At 45.6% G+C, this 17,621-nt stretch overlaps 1 protein-coding gene across 1 annotated transcript; it reads right to left on the bottom strand.

Annotated features, from left to right (window-relative positions):
• Positions 1-5,521: 5,521 nt before the first annotated feature.
• HSD3B1 (hydroxy-delta-5-steroid dehydrogenase, 3 beta- and steroid delta-isomerase 1) lies at positions 5,522-15,454 on the bottom strand. Its single transcript, XM_054386817.1, has 3 exons — positions 15,253-15,454; positions 8,099-8,263; positions 5,522-6,336 (listed from the first exon to the last, which is right to left on the bottom strand). Exons 1-3 carry the CDS (start codon positions 15,404-15,406, stop codon positions 5,522-5,524), a joined length of 1,134 nt encoding a protein of 377 aa, XP_054242792.1. The 5' UTR covers positions 15,407-15,454.
• Between the last annotated feature and the right edge of the window lie 2,167 nt (positions 15,455-17,621).

Below are 17,621 nucleotides of genomic sequence, written 5' to 3'. Positions count from 1 at the left end.
CTGCAAATTTCTAATGCCTACAACAGTGTAAGCCTCTCAGGAATTGTTCTTCACAGAGCTCCTCACAAGGAATCCTGTGTTGTCATTTGTCTCAGCTTTGGCTTAGATCCAAGATGAGATCCTGTAAGGGTCTGGCTCCCTAACCTTCCCCATGCTCCTCTCTGTTCCTGCTTTCGCTTGGTCTGGCATAGTGAGTCAGTGTCTCCACGGCATACCAAAACCATCAGCAGGCCAAGGTTAGAAGTGCTGGGTCCCCAGGTTGTTTGGTTCCTCAGGACCTTGCACCTTGGAGACAGACCCAAGCCTGCTCTTTTACCTTTACATCATGTCTCTTATAAGAACAAGTGATCTTGGATGTCCTAGCTGGTTTTGCAGGTGCTCATACCTAACCTTCCACACAAGTTCACTAGCTGCAAACCCCCCATTCTCTTCAGCCACGCAAATGGCACACCAGAACTTCTGAGGTCTCAACCATCCCCTGCTCTGCCCACCCTCTAGAAAATCTGGCTTTAGATGGGGCCCCAAAACTGAGGGGAATGTCAGGGAACAGAGCTCAGCTGGAGGGAAAGAGAGTGGAAAAGAGCACTCATGAAGGGGTCTGGGGGATACCAGAGGGGATGCAGGGAGTAAGCATGCAAACAGAAGTACTGCAAGGGCAACGGTGCATGCACAGATTGGGCTGAAGGGGAACTGAGGGTAAAGGAACAAGACAGGAGGATAGCAGAGCTCAACAGGAGCTGGAGTTCAATCTGGAGATGAGTAGAGCATGTATGGAGAGATCTGAACATGTAATTATTAGCATAAAGCTGAAATTATTAAGAGCATTTGTAGGTAAGACATGACCCCCTTCTGTAAGTTGCACCAGGAGTGCTCACATTCCTTTGTGGGCAAACCATTCTCAGTAAGGACTGCTCTGTAGTTCAGAGTTCTATTGGGACTTCACAAAAAAACAGATGTGGGTTTAGCTAGTTCTTAGAAAGGAATTCTAAGGAATATAAAGTGGCCTAAAAGTGGTCTGGAGTTGGACTCTTAGACTTACACATTACATACAATTGGGTATTGTGGTTTAAAGCCTTCCTGGGCAGCACTAAACACCATGCAGCCCCTTGCTCACCACTATCCCTCTCTAGTGGAATGGGGAGGAGAAAACAAAAGAAAAAGCTTGAGGGTCAAGACAAGGACAGGGAGGGCACAAACACCAATCATGGACATGAACAAAAGACAGACTGGGGAAACAAAATCAGTTTTATTTAAACAACAAAATCACCACCAATTCACTGACTGAGTCAGAGTAGGACAATGATAAATGCAATCAGATCTTGAAAACACCTTTATCCCACCCCTTTCTTCCTCTTGGGCTCAGCTCTGATCCCAGTTCTCCCTCCTCCCTGCAAGTGATGCAGTGGGCAGGGAATGGAGGTTGTGCTTGGTCCCAGCCTCTTCCATTTTGTTTCTATTGCTCCTTCCTTCTCAGAGGGAAGACTTCTTACAGTCCTTCCCTGTTGCAACATGGTGTCCCTCTCAGGGGACAGTCCTCCACAAACTTCTCTAGCTAGCATGGGCAGTGGTCCTCCCAGTGACACTCTGCTCCAGCACAGACTTGCCTCAGAGTCATGACCTTTGGGAGCAGCCACTTGCTCCAGTGTGTTGTTGTCCATGGACTGCAAGCTGGATTCTGCCCCACTGTTGATCTGTAAGGGCTGCAAGGCCTCAGTCTGCCATCTTGCCAGGCTGCTCTGGTGTGCCTTGCCCTCTCCTTCCTCACTGATCTTGGCATCCACATGGTTGTCTTTATCATTTTCCACTCCTTTCCAACACCAAAGAACCTCCAAAACAAAAGAACTTGCCCAACAGTTGTTTCCTCTCTTAAATATATCACAGAGGCAAGCCCCACTTGGAGCCAGGAAAACTTCTCAATGCTTCGTGCAGCAGCCCTGCCAGTAGCCATCTCCTTCACTTCCAAAACCTCACCCGACACAAACCCAATACACTGAGCTAATTGCAAAGCTAAGCATCAGGCTTCATCCTTCCAGGACCTGCCTGTGAATAGGAGACCATCGTCAACCATATTTCAACAAGGACAAGTGCAGAGTCCTGCATCTGGAGAGGAATAATAAACTGCACCAGTACAGGCTGGGAGGTGATCTGCTGGAGAGCAGCCCTGTGGAGAGGGATCTGGGAGTCCTGGTGGATAACAAGTTATCCATGGGACAGCAATGTGCCCTTGTGGCCAAGAAGGCCAATGGGATCCTGGGGTGTATTAAGAGGAGTGTGTCCAGCAAATCAAGGGAGGTTCTCCTCTCCCTCTACTCTGTCCTGGTGAGCCTCGTCTTGAGTACTGTGTTCAGTTTTGGGCTCTCCAGTTTAGGAGGGACAGAGACCTGCTGGAGAAGGTCCAGCAGAAGGCTACAAGGATGATTAGGGGACTTGGGCACGTGCCTTATGAGGAGAGGCTGAGGGATCTGAGGCTTTTTAGTCTGGAAAAGAGAAGACTTAGAGGGGATTTAATAAATGTTTATAAATATCTGAGGGCTGGGTGTCAGGAGGGAGTGTCAGGCTCTTCTCACTTGCTCCGTGCGATAGGACAAGGAGCAATGGATGTAAAAGCTGCAGCACAGGAGGTTCCACCTCAACACAAGAGGGAACTTCTTTACTGTAAGGGTCACAGACCACTGGAACAGGCTGCCCAGAGAGGTTGTGGAGTCTTCTTCTCTGGAGACTTTCAAGGCCCATCTTGATGCGTTCCTCTGTGTCCTGAGCTAGATTGTATGGTCCTGCTCTGGCAGGGGGGTTGGACTCGATGATCTCTTTGGGTCCCTTCCAACCCCTGACATCCTGTGATCCTGTGATTCATTGGTTCCCTTTCTGGATAGGACAACCACCCAGCTTAGCAAATATTTTGTTTAAAAATTAGGTTGGCTAAATTATGTTCACACCACAGTGCCTAAATGTGCTAAAAATGTGTAGAGGGGGTCCCCAAATTACTCTCCAAGATTTGTGCTGTGTGCTGTAGACGGTTTGATGCTACCATGTTGCTGGTCTTTTGCTCACTGTCAGCAGCTTGCTTCAAAATGCAGTACAAGTAATAGAAAAATGAAAAACCCTGGCTCCTACTTAAGTTCACTTGAGTGAGCAGCCATGACAGTGAAACGTGCTTCAGTCATAGCTTTCTGACCCTGGTAGTAGAGCAAAGACAGAAGAACAGAGCATGTGCCCATGCTGCTGAAATGCTGGAGCAGCTGAGACTTACGCACATGGTGCTGTTCTGTTGACTTTGCTGCTGGGCAAAGGGATGGGACAGGACCTTTGTAAACTGGTGCCATAAGATACCTGGACCAAATCACAGCCTCCCTAATGAATTTGTTTATTTATTAAACCCATCTTTATTTTCTTAATGTGATGCTGAGGCATGAGTCCCTAGAGGTGTTTAAAAGAAAACTGGATATTAGGAGAAGCTTCTTCCCTGAAAGGGTTCTCAAACACACTGAATCCCCATCCCAGGAGGTGTTTTGAAGATGCAGAGACGTTGTGTCGAGGGACATGGTTTAGCACCAGACTTGGCAGAGTTATGTAGTGGTTGGAGTCAGTGATCTTAAAGGTCTCTTCCAAGAAAAGGACCCTAGGAGAGTCTTACAGTAGCACTTACACAGCTTCTTAGGAATCTTCACTCTGATGTGCTGCTTGTCTGCCATGAGCAAACTCAGATGTGCTAAATAATGCCTTTTATTTGTTTCTAAACTTCCATGAACGCTTTTTTTTTTGGTGCAGATTCTATCCAGGAGTTTTTAATTCCAAATTTCATTTTCAGGTTCCTTATTCTTTAAAGTTGTTGCAAACTTGTGGAGAGATGTTCTTCTCCCCCTCTGCTCTGCCCTGACGAGGCTATACCTGGAGTATCATATCCAGTTTTGGGGCCCCCAGTTCAAGAGAGACAGGGAACTACTGGAGAAAGTCCAACAGACAGCCAAAAGATGATGAGGGAAGAGAGCTGGAACTCTTCAGAAGAGACTGAGTGGGGATCATCAATCCTCATCAATATCTAAAGGGTGGAGGTCAAAAGGATGGGGCTGGGGTCTTTTCAGCGGTCCCCAGTGACAGGATAAGAGGCAGTGAGCACAAACTAGAGTATAGAAGGTTTTACTTAAACATAAGGAGAAAATTGTTTTCTCCTTATGGTCTCCTTATGGTCTCCAGAGCTGCCAGAGAGATGGGGGATTCTCCTTCTCTGGAGTGATTCCAAGCCTGCTTGGACATGTTCCAGTGCAACCTGCACTAGGTGAACTTGCTCTAGCAGTGGGGTTAGACTAGATGATCTCTGGAGCTCCTTTCCAGCCACTACCATTGTGTGATTCTGTGAGAACTTCTCACTTTCCATCCATCTCTAGAAGTGTTATCAGCATATAGATTAGCTGGGGATGGGTCTCTTTCAGCATGGAATAGATCTGTGTGCTCACAGACAAAGGAGGAACTCTGACAGGGGTGTGAAGAGTGCTGCTTGCTCAGTGGAGAAGGGTGGAGAGATTGACATGGTTATCTCCGAAGCAACCACAGTGCCCATTTGCTGAGTGTCTACAAATGCTTCAATGGAAGCATTGTTCAATGGAAGAGTTGTTTCTGTGTGCCCAGAATATGACTGCAGATTTTGCTCTCTGGTATTCTACTGCTTCAGATCTCACATACTTAACCTGTTACTAAAGGAAATGCTAATATTTGGGCTGGGACTATCTAATGTCTAGGGCACTGGTTAATTAAACTCAACAAAGACTTCAAGCTGCCAGCATTGCTGGAAATGTGTTTTATTTATGTGAGTACTGAGTCAGGTAAAATATTTTGCTTCATGCCATCTTAAACCAATCAGAGCAATTCCCATCTTTCAGAGCTATTTTCAGCAAGTGAGCTGTATGTTCAAGAAGCAAACACCGGATCTCATCTGTTTGTTCAAAGAAGTTCTAAGTTTTTGGCCCAGAAGTCAAGTTATACATTCTAAAGAAACTCCTGTGGCCATCAGAAGAGCACAGGGACAACACATGTGCATATATCAATACTCTTGAAGAAGTGAGCAAGACTTTAGCAGCTTTTGCAGACAAGTGGCTTCCACCTGCTGCATGTTTGGTGAGGCTGGCAGGAGCTGAGTGGGAAGGGTGTAGCTGAGTAGTATGTGTTTGTAAAGTGTAATTATAGATCTAGGGCAAATTGTGCTTTACAAAAACCTTGAAGGTGTCGTGGAGTGAGAAGAAAGGTTGACTCGTTCTCAGCACTGCAATGGAGTCTTACTAATTCCTGTCTTCGTGCCACACAAGATGTAGAAGTGAATGCACACTGTACAGTGAAGTTGCCCTGATCTGCCTGTACTTAACAAGGGAACAATTAATTGTTTATTTTGGGTTGGGGGTGGAGGCATAAATGGGCTGTTACAGAAAGCCTTCATTTAAATGCTTTGTAGTTACCTGCTGCTGATGTTCACCAGCTCTCCTCTGGCTCAAGGCCCTAGGTTTGGCCGGGTCTCAGCAACTCTGAAGCCTTAGGAAGCCTTGCTTTTCAAGTACTCCCTTCTCTGTGGGACTATGGAGGCAATCCACTGCCCAGTGCGCTTCTTGGCCTCTTCCCACGTGTAGCGGGGCACGTAGCCAAAATCCTTCTGTGCCTTTCTGTACGAGAAGCTGAATGGGGTGTTCAGCAGAGTGACCAGGTGGCGGTTGGTGGAGGGGATGTACCTGACAAAGGGACGGAGCAAGAAGCTCACGATCTCCAGCAGCAGAGAGAAGTAATACAACATTGTCAGAGGCATAGGGAGCCGGGGCTCGATCCCAAACCCCAAGTCCCTGGTCAGCTCGTAATTCAGATCAGCATAGCTCATATGAGGAGTGTCGTCTGAGATGTAGTAGAACTGCCCCCTGATGTGCTTGGCTTTCTGTGGGACTCGCAGGGCTTTGGCCACTTGCACATGTGCCCAGGCGATGTTGCCCACGTACACAGGGTTCACCAGAGCCTCCTCCCTGGAGAAGCGGAGGAAGACATTTTTGTTCAACAGACAGTTATCCAGATGACCTCGAAGAAATGGGCATCCTTCTCCAAATATGTACATGGATCTCAGGGCACAAGTCATCAGCGTGCCACCATCCTTCAGCACACGGCCGTCTGCTTTCAGCACAGAATCTTCTGCCAGTCTCTTACTCTGGGCGTAAGGAAATTTTGATTTGCTCTCATAAGCTGTGTCTTCATCACCATTGAATATTGGGTCACCTTTGCAGTTTGGGCCTGTCACTTCTATGGTACTGGTATATATGAAGTGCTGGACTTTACAGCGAACACATGCCTCCAGCAATAGCTGAGTACCTTCAAAAGAGAAACATGCGAGTCAGTCTAGAGCTCCCCAAGCAGGAAAAAGTTGAGTTTTTAGATTAGAAACAACACCTCTGGCTTGAGCTTGGCCAGATCTCGCCTCTCTGCAGATGGAAGATTCCTGTCCCGAATTGGGCAGGATGTTCAAAGAAACTGAATTTGTTCTGAATCTGTATTTAAGTGGTGCCAGTGCACCTACCAGAGCTAAAGAACAGTGAATTGTACTGGGGGGGGGGGAGGGCAGTCAAATTTTGCTTTTGCTTTGGTTAGCACAGACACTGACCACAGATTCAGGGGCTTGTGGCCTGTTGGTTGGATTGACTTGGCTTAAAGCAGAGAGCCTTCAAAAGCTCTCCTACCCATTAGAGCATTCCTGTATGCTGAAGCCCTGTTTTCCAGACTGGAGGATGCTTTTGGGTGACTTGCTAAGCAAGGGATCTATGGGACCTGAAGGCTGACTTCAAAATCAGGTTCACTCAGTGAAAAATCTGTCCACTATTCAACTGGCTTCACAGAAGGTGTGCCCTGGTTTAAGGCAGGACAGATCCTCTCTTGCCCCAAGAGGGGCGAAAGAATGACACTCACAAAAAGGGATTGAAGAGTGATGGAAGGTTTAAATGGAAAAGCAATTGGTGTTTTACAGAAACTACAAAGACAGAGTGGCAAAGATATCCCAAAGTGTACGGAGTCCCTCACACCACACCCAAAGGCCCCCCAGCACTTCCCTTCTCCCCACTATAAAGTGTACCCAAAACCCCCAGGGCTCTTTCTTCCCCTCGCCCCCCCAACTGCTAGGCTACTCTCAGGCTGGCCAGGTCTGAGACTGGCCTCCTGCCCCTTCTCCTCCTGGCATTAGGCCTAGACAGCCCTAAGAGGCCTGAAATACTCCCCCACCATTACCTGATAGGGAGCATCTCCCATGGGAGCAGAGAGGGAAGAAAGGAAGAGAATGACTCTGCAGATGGATTCATAGGGTGCAGGATTTATGGGTAGAAATATGCTGCTTCCTGTGTCCACCTCCTGGGTGGACGCTGGAGATGTAAGTATGTGGCAGCCTAGGAGGCACTCAGCCTAAACTGCCACGTTGGGCTTGAAGACAAAGCAGAGGCATTGAGGGACAAAACTAAAATTAAACCATGAGGAGCATGGTTTAGCACCAGACTTTGGCAGAGTTAGGTAATGGTTGGATGTGCTGATCCTGAAGGTTTTTTCCAACCAAAACGATTCTGTGATTCTATAATAATATATAATAATATCCAGCTCATGTATTCTATGGTTCTAAGCCTACAGTGTTTGTAATATGTACACAGGCAGGGATGCTACACGGGGAGGAAGACTAAGAACCAATTTCTCAGCTGTGCATTGGGATTCAGAGGTGCATTGCTTCCAGAAAGGTCCACTAAGCATGGGATTACAACTGTCCCCACTGAAGGCAGAGCCTGTGCAGATTTTAGGATGGGAATATACAACTGATGACAAGAGTGAATGGTCCTGCAGTGCCCTGCAGTGGAAGACTGGTGCACAGTGCACGTGAAGAAGGCAGATATGCAGAATGTATGAGGAAAAGGCATATGTGGGAGCTGCATATGGGTTCGACACGAGCATGCTTTGCACTCATAGCTGTGGCTGTGCGGGATGCAGAACAACCCAGTTTAATCTGGCTCAGAAAAAACAGCACAGGTATCCCCTTTCCTGAGCAGATGGTGATCAGGACATAACAGACATGGGTTTGAGAAAGATGCTTCAAGCCACTGACCTGTTACATTGACTTCCCAAAGCAGCTGCTTCTCTATCAGGCCCAAGGTGTCGATGATAGAAGCTGTGTGGATGATGAGGGAGACCCCCTGACAGGCACGGTTCAGGAACGTCACGTCTCGGATGTCCCCTTCCAAGATTTTCATCTCAGTCTTACCCTGGAACTCTGCAAGGGCAGCAGAAAACAAAGCAAAAGACCTGATGGGCATCCTAAAGAGGAGTGCTAGTAGGAGTGGTGGAGGGCTGGGTGGATGCTGGGGCTGTGCCTGGGAGGTACTAACGGCCCAGGTAGAGGAGCGATATGCAAATCTGGCAAAGCAGAAGATATTTTCCAATGGCTATATTGTCACATGCCTGTTACAGTGCTGTAGAAGACTATGTTGCATTACCAACCATATCTTTGGAGCCAATATTGATCTTGGCTCTTTCTTAGTTTGCTTTTTTGTTTTGTTTTGGTTTTGTTTTTTTAAAGAGAAATCTTTCCCACTGCTAGCAAATCACAGAATCACAGAATGGTAGGGGTTGGAAGGGACCTCTGAAGATCATCTAGTACAACTCCCCTGCCGACAGCAGAATTACCTAGAGTAAGTCACACAGAAACATGTCCAGGCAGGTTTGGAATGCCTCCAAAAACTACACAAAATCCAGGTCCAGTGCTCTGCCACCCTCAAAGGAAAGAATTTTTTTGTTCTGTTTATACAGAACTGTCTGTGTTCCAGTTTGTGTCCGTTGCCCTTTGTGCTGTCACTGGGCACCACTGAGAAGACTCTAGCTCCATCCTCCTGACATGCACCGTTTAAGTATTGACAAGTGTTAATGAGATACACCCTCAGTCTTCTCCAGGCTAAACAACCCCAGCTCTCTTAGCCTTTCCTCATGAGAGAGATGCTCTACTCTCCTCATCATAGTGGCTGTTGCTGGACTCTCTCCACTAGTTCCTTGTCCCTCTTGAACTGGATGGCCCAGAATTGGATAAAGTACTCAAGACGTGGCCTCACCAGAACAGAGTAGAGGGACACATCTTCATGCACATGCAACCTGCTGGCCACATCTTCTTAATGCACTCCAGGATGCCGTTTGCCTTCTTGGCCCTAAGAGCATTGATGGCATAGGGAGTTTGTTGTCCACCAGCACTCCCAGGTCCCTCTTTGCAGAGCTGTTTTCCATCAGGTCAGCTCCTCACCCATGCTGGTACAGGGAGTTATTCCTCCCCAGGTGCAGGACTCTACACTCTCCCTTGTTGAACTTCATGAGGTTTCCCTCTGCCCAACTCCCCCGCCTGTACAGGTCTCATTGAATGGCAGCACAGCTTGACAGGTGTCAGCCCCTCCTCCCAGTTCTATGTCATCAGCAGCCATGCTGAGAGTGCACTCTGTCCCTTCATCCAGGTTGTTGATGAAGATATTGGACAAGACTGGACCCACTACTGATCCGTGGAAACACCACCAGCTATAGGACTCAAACTAGACCCCACAACCCTCTCTGTCCTTCAGCTAGTTCTCAATCAACCTCAGTGTCCAATCATCCAATCCCAACTCCTTGTATCTGGCTGTGGGGATGCTGTGGGAGACAGTGTCAAAAGCCTTGCTGACAACACCCACTGCTCTCCCCTCATCTATCTATCAAACTATGCCATTGTAAAAGGCTATCAGATTGGTCAAGCATGACTTTCCCTTGGGCAATCCATGCTAACTATGCCTGAAGCTTCCTTCAGAAGGGAGTGTTTAGAAGATCACATGGGGAGTAGCTTTAGCTCTGCATATTCTGGTGGCTGGCTGCTTCTGAAGTGTTAATCCAAGCATACTGAACAGCCAGGCACAACTCCAGTCTTCCAGGTGATGAAAAAGCTTTCTCCACCTACCACATGTGCACTGAGCTGTGTTCACTCCTATCTTCTGCCCCTTGACCTTGTCCATATTACAGCTCTTCTAATATATTACTGACAGTTTTGACACAGCGTTTTTCTGTACCTTGGTTGGGACTTACTGCGTGTCTCCTAAGTCCAGCTCTGGCTCCAGTTTAGCATCTGTGATGCATAGCATGAAGCTACAGTGTCACTTTTAGCATGCAGATCCTTCTGGTCCAAATCTGAGCTCTCAAGGCTGGTCTCTTGAGCTATCTCATCACTGTCTTGCTTTGACTCCTGCTTTTTAATTCCTCTGCCTCCCCAACATCTAGTGTGGATGACCATGGTGCAATCCTAGGTGTCCAAACCATCCTTCCCTAGAGTTCTGCTGGGCAGAAGCATTTTTTGGTAAGACCAGAACTAACAAAATCGAGCCCACAGAAGATGATCATCTGGAGAAATGTCCAAAGTGATGCTGCTCTCCTGGGAAGTCTGCTGGCCTGGCTGCAGCTGTGCCATAGGAGAGGAGAGGACCTTCTCAGCATGGCTTACAGCTGTTACAGAGCTGGTTCATTGCACGAAATCCTCTCTGCTGTATCTGCACTAGAGGGCTCTCCTGGCACAGCTACTGCGGAGGGACTCTGTAGCACAGGCAGATCCTGTCTTCTTCCAACATAATCAAATACTCGTTCTAGATAAGAGAAGAACCTGATTAATTTAGATAGCTTTTAGCCTCATTTCTGACTGAAATTCGGTGTATCCCGTGCTTTTCCAACAGCTCCAAAGCAGACAGCATTTCATCTCATGTCTTTAAGGGACACGCTTGGATCTGAAACTGATCCTGAAACTGAGTGGGAGTATCTTTTAACATGGTTTATCTTATTATCTCTCTAACATCCTAGAATGCAGTATTGTATTAATTTAACAACTGTTTTGTTGCAACGAGCTTGAGAGTATTCTTTTCCATCATCCTCTGTTGCTCTGAGAAATATGAAATTTGTGAAAGATTTACAGAACTATTACTAAATCTAGAATGCCTGCCCTCTCAACATAGTCACTGCCACATGCACTCTTATGCTTCTTATGGTTTTACAGAGTGCATTGATTTCCTAGGACTCTGTTTCCAGAAGTTTTTAACTGACCTTTACTTGCGTGGCTACAAAAGTGTCAGACTGTGGAGTTAGGATTTTTGTCCTAACTCTTTCTACAGCCCTCAGATTGATGTTCTCCTTAAGAAGGGCTTTGTGGGGTTGCAATAATCCAAAGGACTGAAATACATGGTTTTCACGGGGTAAATTCTGACCTGTGGCCCTTTCAGAGTGGTCACAGTGCCTGGGCAGGAGTTAGGAAAATGGGAGCTTTTACACATGCAAATCAAACCCTCCAGGAAAAAATATACAAGCAGCCTGTCCCTTTTAAAGCGGATGGTGACACGGCTAGTTGGTATTGGTCACTAGAAAGCTGCTGTCTGGCGGCTTTGTGCCGTGTTTGGGTGTGCAGTTTAAGTTGTAATATGAGTGTAATATGAGGCAGGAAAGCTGCTCCTCCATTCCACTTTAGCCAACAGGAGTTGCCCTGGTAAGGACAATATGAGCCTTGCTCACTTTACCAGCATTAGCTAGGTGAGTTGGCTGGTTGAGCTTGTGTTGCTCTAGGGGAAGAGGAAAACTGCAGGTGAGTTTGGAAGCAGGGAGAGGAAAGAAGAAACGGTTGACAGATGATGGCTTCGGTCTGAGACAGATGGCAGAGAAAAACTTGATTGTCCAGGCACCAAAAAATTGTGTATGTCAGGTGGAAGGGGGAGGAAAGGCATACATTAACTCAGCTCTTCATTTTTGCATACAGTGCCTATGAGAAGGTACCAACCTGCTGGGAAAGCTTCTGCTTCAACAATGATTTGTGTGTCTGCTGAGCTGTAAAGCTTTGTTCCCTGCTTTCTATAGAGTGGTTTTTGCTTGGAAAGCAATGATGCTCAAAACATTTCAGTGTCTTTTTGTGAGCAGTGTCTGACTCAACAATGCAGTCAGACTACTGGCCCCAAACTCTCTTTCTGTTTTCTATGTGTTGTTTAAAGTTCAAGCAAGCAGCAGTGTCTGTGGGACTCAGCTTGAATTTCTTAGTGGTCCTAACAGCTGTGGGGTAGATGGTAGGAAAAGGCACTCCTCATGAGAGATCTTAATTTTTCTGGTTCATGGTCTCCTTTGTGTATTCACAGGAGAAAACTAAAAATTGCATCTGATTTTCTTTTGTAAAGGGTAAAGCAATTTATTGGCTTCTTTGGACCAGAGATGCTGAAATATTTATTTTGTTCCCATTTCAGCTACTAGAATGTCCTGTTGCTACTCTGCCTCTCTGTTTTAAATGCAGTAGTAAGGGCAAATAAATGTTTGCAAAGCTGAGCAAAAAAACCCCAACCCAAAACCCAAACCAAAACAAAACCCCCAAACAAACAAAAACCCCTCAATAACAACAACAAAAACAAACAGAAAAAACAAACAGGAGGAAGTTTCTCAGAGCAAGAACTTTCCCCCAGCAAAATTCCTGGAAAAGAACGCTCACATTTCTTCTCCTTCTGCTTTCCTCCTACCTTGGAGCAGTACTGGGTTAGCAGTACAAAACCACTCAAAGTTCAAGCATCACACAATCTATAAATGACTGTCCCTGAAAAATTACATAAAATGAGGATTCAGAGGGAGAGGAGAAAAATATAGAGGAGGAGTCAATGCTTTGAGAGAGCAAGAAACCTTCTCAAGAACAACATAGGACTTTTTATCTTTTCCAGAAATGCCAGTGCAATAGTAAGCAAACAAAAAAGAATTAAAGGACTGCATAAGTGGAAGCACAGGAAGGGCAGAAAGATAAATTTTAAGTGGAGATGGGAGGTAGGAAACCCAAGGTACCAAACTACCATGTTTGACATGACTTTCATTCTCAACTACGCAGTGGACTCTCTAAGGCTGTGGAAAACCACAAATGCCACTGTTGCACTTAGACTGAGTGCCATGGTCAAGATCTCAGCAGAAATGTTGTTTGGACAAAAGAGGAGTGCTTCTGAGTGTCTCCTGGCACAAAGAACTGTAACTTGCACATACTCCTCTGTCCTACTGTCTGCAGCCCTGACTCTACAAAGATACTGCAAGTAAAGGTGCTCAAGAGCTCTCTGAGGAAGAAAGCCACACAGCTCTGCTCCTGGCTGTTTAAGAAGCCCAAACAACACATGGTAGCAAGTTAAAGTCTCTGCAGTAAAGGTCAGAAGGCTCCAACCCCACAATTTTCACAGCACCCCTGCATTTGGAACTGGACTCACTGTGCTGGAGAAGGGCAGGAAAATATTTCTGGTAGTCCCAAACACAAGCAGTGGCAGGACATTTGAAAAGAACACACAGAACCACACAGAATGGTAGAGGTTGAAAAGGACCTCTGATATCCTGTAGTCCAGCCCCCTCGACAGAGCAGGGTTACCTAGAGTGAGTCCCACAGGAACATGTGCAGGTGGGTTTGGAATGCCTCCAGAGGAGGAAACTCCACAAGCTCTCTGGGCAGCTTGTGCCAGTGCTCTGTGCTACAGTTTGTGTCCACTGCCCCTTGTCCTGTCATTGGGCACCACTGAGAAAAGTCTGGCTCCATCCTGGTAACACTTCCCCTACAGCTATTATAAGATGTTGCTATAGAGGCTGACTCAGACAAGTGGACTGCCAGGCAAAGTGCAGGGTCTGAAGGCAGTTGAGACACATCTGAAATGCCAGCCTGTTGTTCCCACTGCCTGTTTGAAAGGAAGGGGGGAAAAAAGCTCTGTTAGCTGATTTTTCTATTCCTCTTTTCCTGTTCAGGTAGGCAGCAGGTATGTTGCAAGAATAGGAGAGGGAGTATCTGAACAGTGTTCAGTGAAGGAAGAAGGGTGGATAAGGAAATAATTCCTGGAGCTTTCCTGAAAACAAAAAACCTTTGCTGCAGCTCACCCAAGACTGTGCTCATACAAAGAGTTGTTTCCCTTCCCCAGGAAACTCAGATCCCTGCAGAGCTCTCCTGGTCCTGCTGCATCAGGGCTAAACCACACACTCTACTCCTGCTGCCTCCACTGCTGCTGCAGGTTTTGTTGCTGCAAGGACTGCTTGGAAATCAGAGCAGGAAGGGCTGCTGCACAGCTCAAGGGCATCTAGCAAACCCTCAGTCTAATACTGAATGAGATTTAAAGGAGGAGGAAGGTTGAGGAGTATCAAACCATCCTAAAGGCTTGTGCAATTTGCACCACGTTTATGGCACACTGTTACTGTTCTTTTATGTCACTTAAAAGCTTTATGAAAGTATTGTGGCATTTTAGCAAATCATATGGGCATATTCCATAAGGGTTCCCATCCAGAGGAATAATAGTCCTGAGGTTAAGATGTAGTGGAGGTGTGATGGTTTTAAAGACTTTTTAAATTAACATTATCAAGTAAATACAATGTAGGGGCTTCATAACTTGATTGAGTTTATGTTCCTGTAGGTATGCTCAGGATCCCAGGAAATGGTGCATTTAAGATAACACAGGATTAACTCTGAGCTTCTTTCCCTGCTACAAACTGTTTCTGACACTGAGCACACCACTTCATTTGTGCTGTCTCCAGTCCATTCAGGAAACTGGAGTCCTGGCCTTCCCTCTGCAAGTGGATCCTGTCTCTTATATGCCTAGCACAAAAAGGTTCTGCTCCCCAGGCAACTGCAATAATATTAATAATAGCAACAACAAATTTTCAAGATGCCTCATGTCACAGTGATTTAACCTGTTACGCTCATCACAACTCCTGACCAGAAGATAATCAGACTCATCACAGGTTGAAGAAAACCATCAGCATTTGTACTCACAACTTCACCACTACCCTTTAGTACAGCACATCACAGCCCAGGGTTTTTCATGCACCCACCCTACCCAGCATAGCAATGCTTGTGATTTCTTCCTGCCCCCAAGCAGACATGTGAGACTTTGGGATTAATTTTGCTCTGTGGGTTTCCATGTAGTAAAGTTGTGCTGAAGGCAGCCTGCTTACTGCACAAACAGTATCTGGGTTTCTCTTCCAGTCTAGAGAAGCCTCAGGGTCTGGCAAAAGAAACTCCTGCTTTTACATTTATATTTGAAGGAAGAAGGAAGGGTAAAGCAAGACTTCCTTGAAATAAAACCTCTATCTGCAAAGCTGGTTTGGATGAGAGGTAAAGATATCTCTCTCTCAAAAAAAAAAAAAAAAAAAAGGAAAAATAAAAAAAAAAAGCTATTCACATGAGACAACAGCACACCCACCCACAGCACATAGTCCTCAAGACGTGGTACTTACTTCCAAATTTCTCAAGGGCTTCTTTGCTAAAGGTTTTGTCCAGCAGCCGGATCTCAGCCAGTGCCTCCTCTTCTTCCAGCAGCAAGCAGACAATTCTCTGGCCAAGAAATCCTCCTGCTCCTGTCACCAGACAGCTTACTCCAGCCAGGGACATTGCTCTGGGTTGTTCTTTGGTGGCAAACTCCCTGTCTCTGAAGATTAGACTGTTCGGTTCACCTCCTGCCTGAGGAATGAACACATGACATCAAACCTCTGGAGTCTTTACAAATCAAAGGGTGTTCCCAGAAGGACAGACTACTGGAAAGCAGACTCTTAACTCCTGCATTAAACAATGATTTATAAGCACATCTTACTTTTGCTAGCTATTCCTATTCAGAAACAGCCTACAGGTTTTTTCCACACACAAAAACTCTTTAGAAATTCTTCCAAACTAAAGAAATGAGCAAATCTGAAAACATTCAAAAACAACTTCAATGCCAAACAAACCCCACAAAAGCCTGCCTCAATACTCAGTTCCACCTCTCCAGCTCTCAAAAGACTTGGTAGAGTTAGGTAATATTGGACTTGATGCTCTTAAAGGTCTTTTCCAACCAGAACAATTCTGTGATTCTGTGACTGGGAGGAGACTTGCTTGTATTTATATCCCATGAGCACCACCTCAGTCCTTTTGCTTGCTATCGCTCCCCTGTGCCTCCTTGGCTGCAAACAAAAGCGGTGCTTCCACTCCCTCCTCTCCAGGAGGAAGGCTGTGGATGTGGCAAGGTCTGCACCTAGATGTGATTCTGCATGCCTGAATCCTCAGAGGGTAAGCTTTCATGATCATAATTCTCTGCAGCTGCACTTGCTTGCTGCAATACATTGTTAATATGAAGGTACAGAGCATTAAAATTAAATATAAGTAGCAAGAGTAGCTGTTTATAATGGTTTGACAAGTAAATTCTACTACTAGTTTTGGGGGTATTGGGCTTGCTCAGGTTTCTCACTCTCTTTGTGCAAGATAGAAAGCTGACCTTTGGGATTTTGTATTTATTCAGTACACTCATTAAATCATAGAATCATGGTTGGAAAAGACTTCTAAGATCATCAAGTCCAACCACCAACCCACCACCACCATGCCCACTAAGCCATGTTGCCAAGTACCATGTCTACATGTTCTTTGAACACCTCCAGGGATGATGACTCCACTCCCTGGGCAGCCTGTTCCAATATTTGACCACTCTTTCAGCAGAGAAATTTTTCCTCATGTCCAATCTACCCTTGAGGAATTCAGAGTCATGAAATGATCTAATGTGCCATTACAGTCAAATTAAAGCGGTGGGAGAAAAATTTTCACCTCTGAGATGTCTGGTGTGAGAGTACCTTGTTAAGGCTGTGGCTGTTTGAGCCTTTGCAGTGAACTGTGCCATTACTTTTTACGTCTCCAAAATACAGGGAAAAAAAATCCCAGGTGTTTCTCCCTTAGGATTATTCCTTAGAGATAGATGGATATTGCTACTGAGGCAGGATGATAACTAGGTAGTACCTTAAGTGAGAAGGAGGCCCAACAATACAACTAATTAGGCTGAAATTGCTGGAAAAGGGATCAGTGATTTCATTCACAGCTGGTACTGATCTCCACAAATGCTTTGCTTGATGTGACTAACTCCTAAACTCTATTTTTATTCAATCATGAATTTTGTACACTCATTAAAGAGAGCCCTGGAGGGAAGCTGTAGAAGCAGCACCCTCACATTGTTGCTTTTTTACCACTTTTTTTTTTTAGCAACTGGGTATGATTGATTGATTTTATTTGTTTATTTTATTATATATTTATTTTAACATTTAGTTAGTTAGTTTAGGTTTTTTGGACCAAAAATGGGCTTGCAAGGAACAGGGGAGGAAAGCAAAATCATTTCTTTCCGAGAGAAGTTTCTAGCTGACAAAGGTGACAAATTTTGGCAACCGTTTCAAACACAACATCCTTGAAAATCCTTCCCTTACTCCAACAAAGCTGTAAAATAATTGTTATCAGTGCTTTTTTTCCTTGGCTTCTCTCAGGCAGGACCTTGACTTTGGAAGTTCTTATCAGAAGCTGCTGCAAAATTAATTTTGTGCAGTTGCTCGCATTGTGCGAGAGAAAAATAACTGCCCAAAGTCTGCTGCTGTAATGGTGTTCTCTGGAGCAGTGCTTCTCTTTTACTGTTAGAAAAGAAATAAAATGCCTTAAAGAGGCATTTTAAAAATCAGACAACACAACATAGCCTCTTAGGGTTGAAAACATTCTCTTACGCCAAGCTTGCCCACTAGAATGGCCAAGATTAGCAAGGGGTAATGTTTTATATGAGCATATACAGACCTAAAAAAGACCTTATAGTCTGGGTGAGGCCTCA

The sequence above is a fragment of the Indicator indicator genome, chromosome 1 (genome assembly GCF_027791375.1).
Source record: "Indicator indicator isolate 239-I01 chromosome 1, UM_Iind_1.1, whole genome shotgun sequence".
Classification (NCBI taxonomy): domain Eukaryota; kingdom Metazoa; phylum Chordata; class Aves; order Piciformes; family Indicatoridae; genus Indicator; species Indicator indicator.
The sequence above is the reverse complement of the archived record's forward strand: the minus strand, read 5'-3'. Positions and strand labels throughout refer to the sequence as shown.

Coding starts and splice junctions, on each gene's coding strand:
- HSD3B1 (XM_054386817.1), bottom strand. CDS start 15,406: ATGTCCCTGGCTGGAGTAAGCTGTCTGGTGACAGGAGCAGGAGGATTT. Junction 8,264..15,252: donor AGCCCTTGAGAAATTTGGAA/GTAAGTACCACG, acceptor CTGCCCTTGCAG/AGTTCCAGGGTAAGACTGAG. Junction 6,337..8,098: donor TTGGGAAGTCAATGTAACAG/GTCAGTGGCTTG, acceptor TCTCTTTTGAAG/GTACTCAGCTATTGCTGGAG.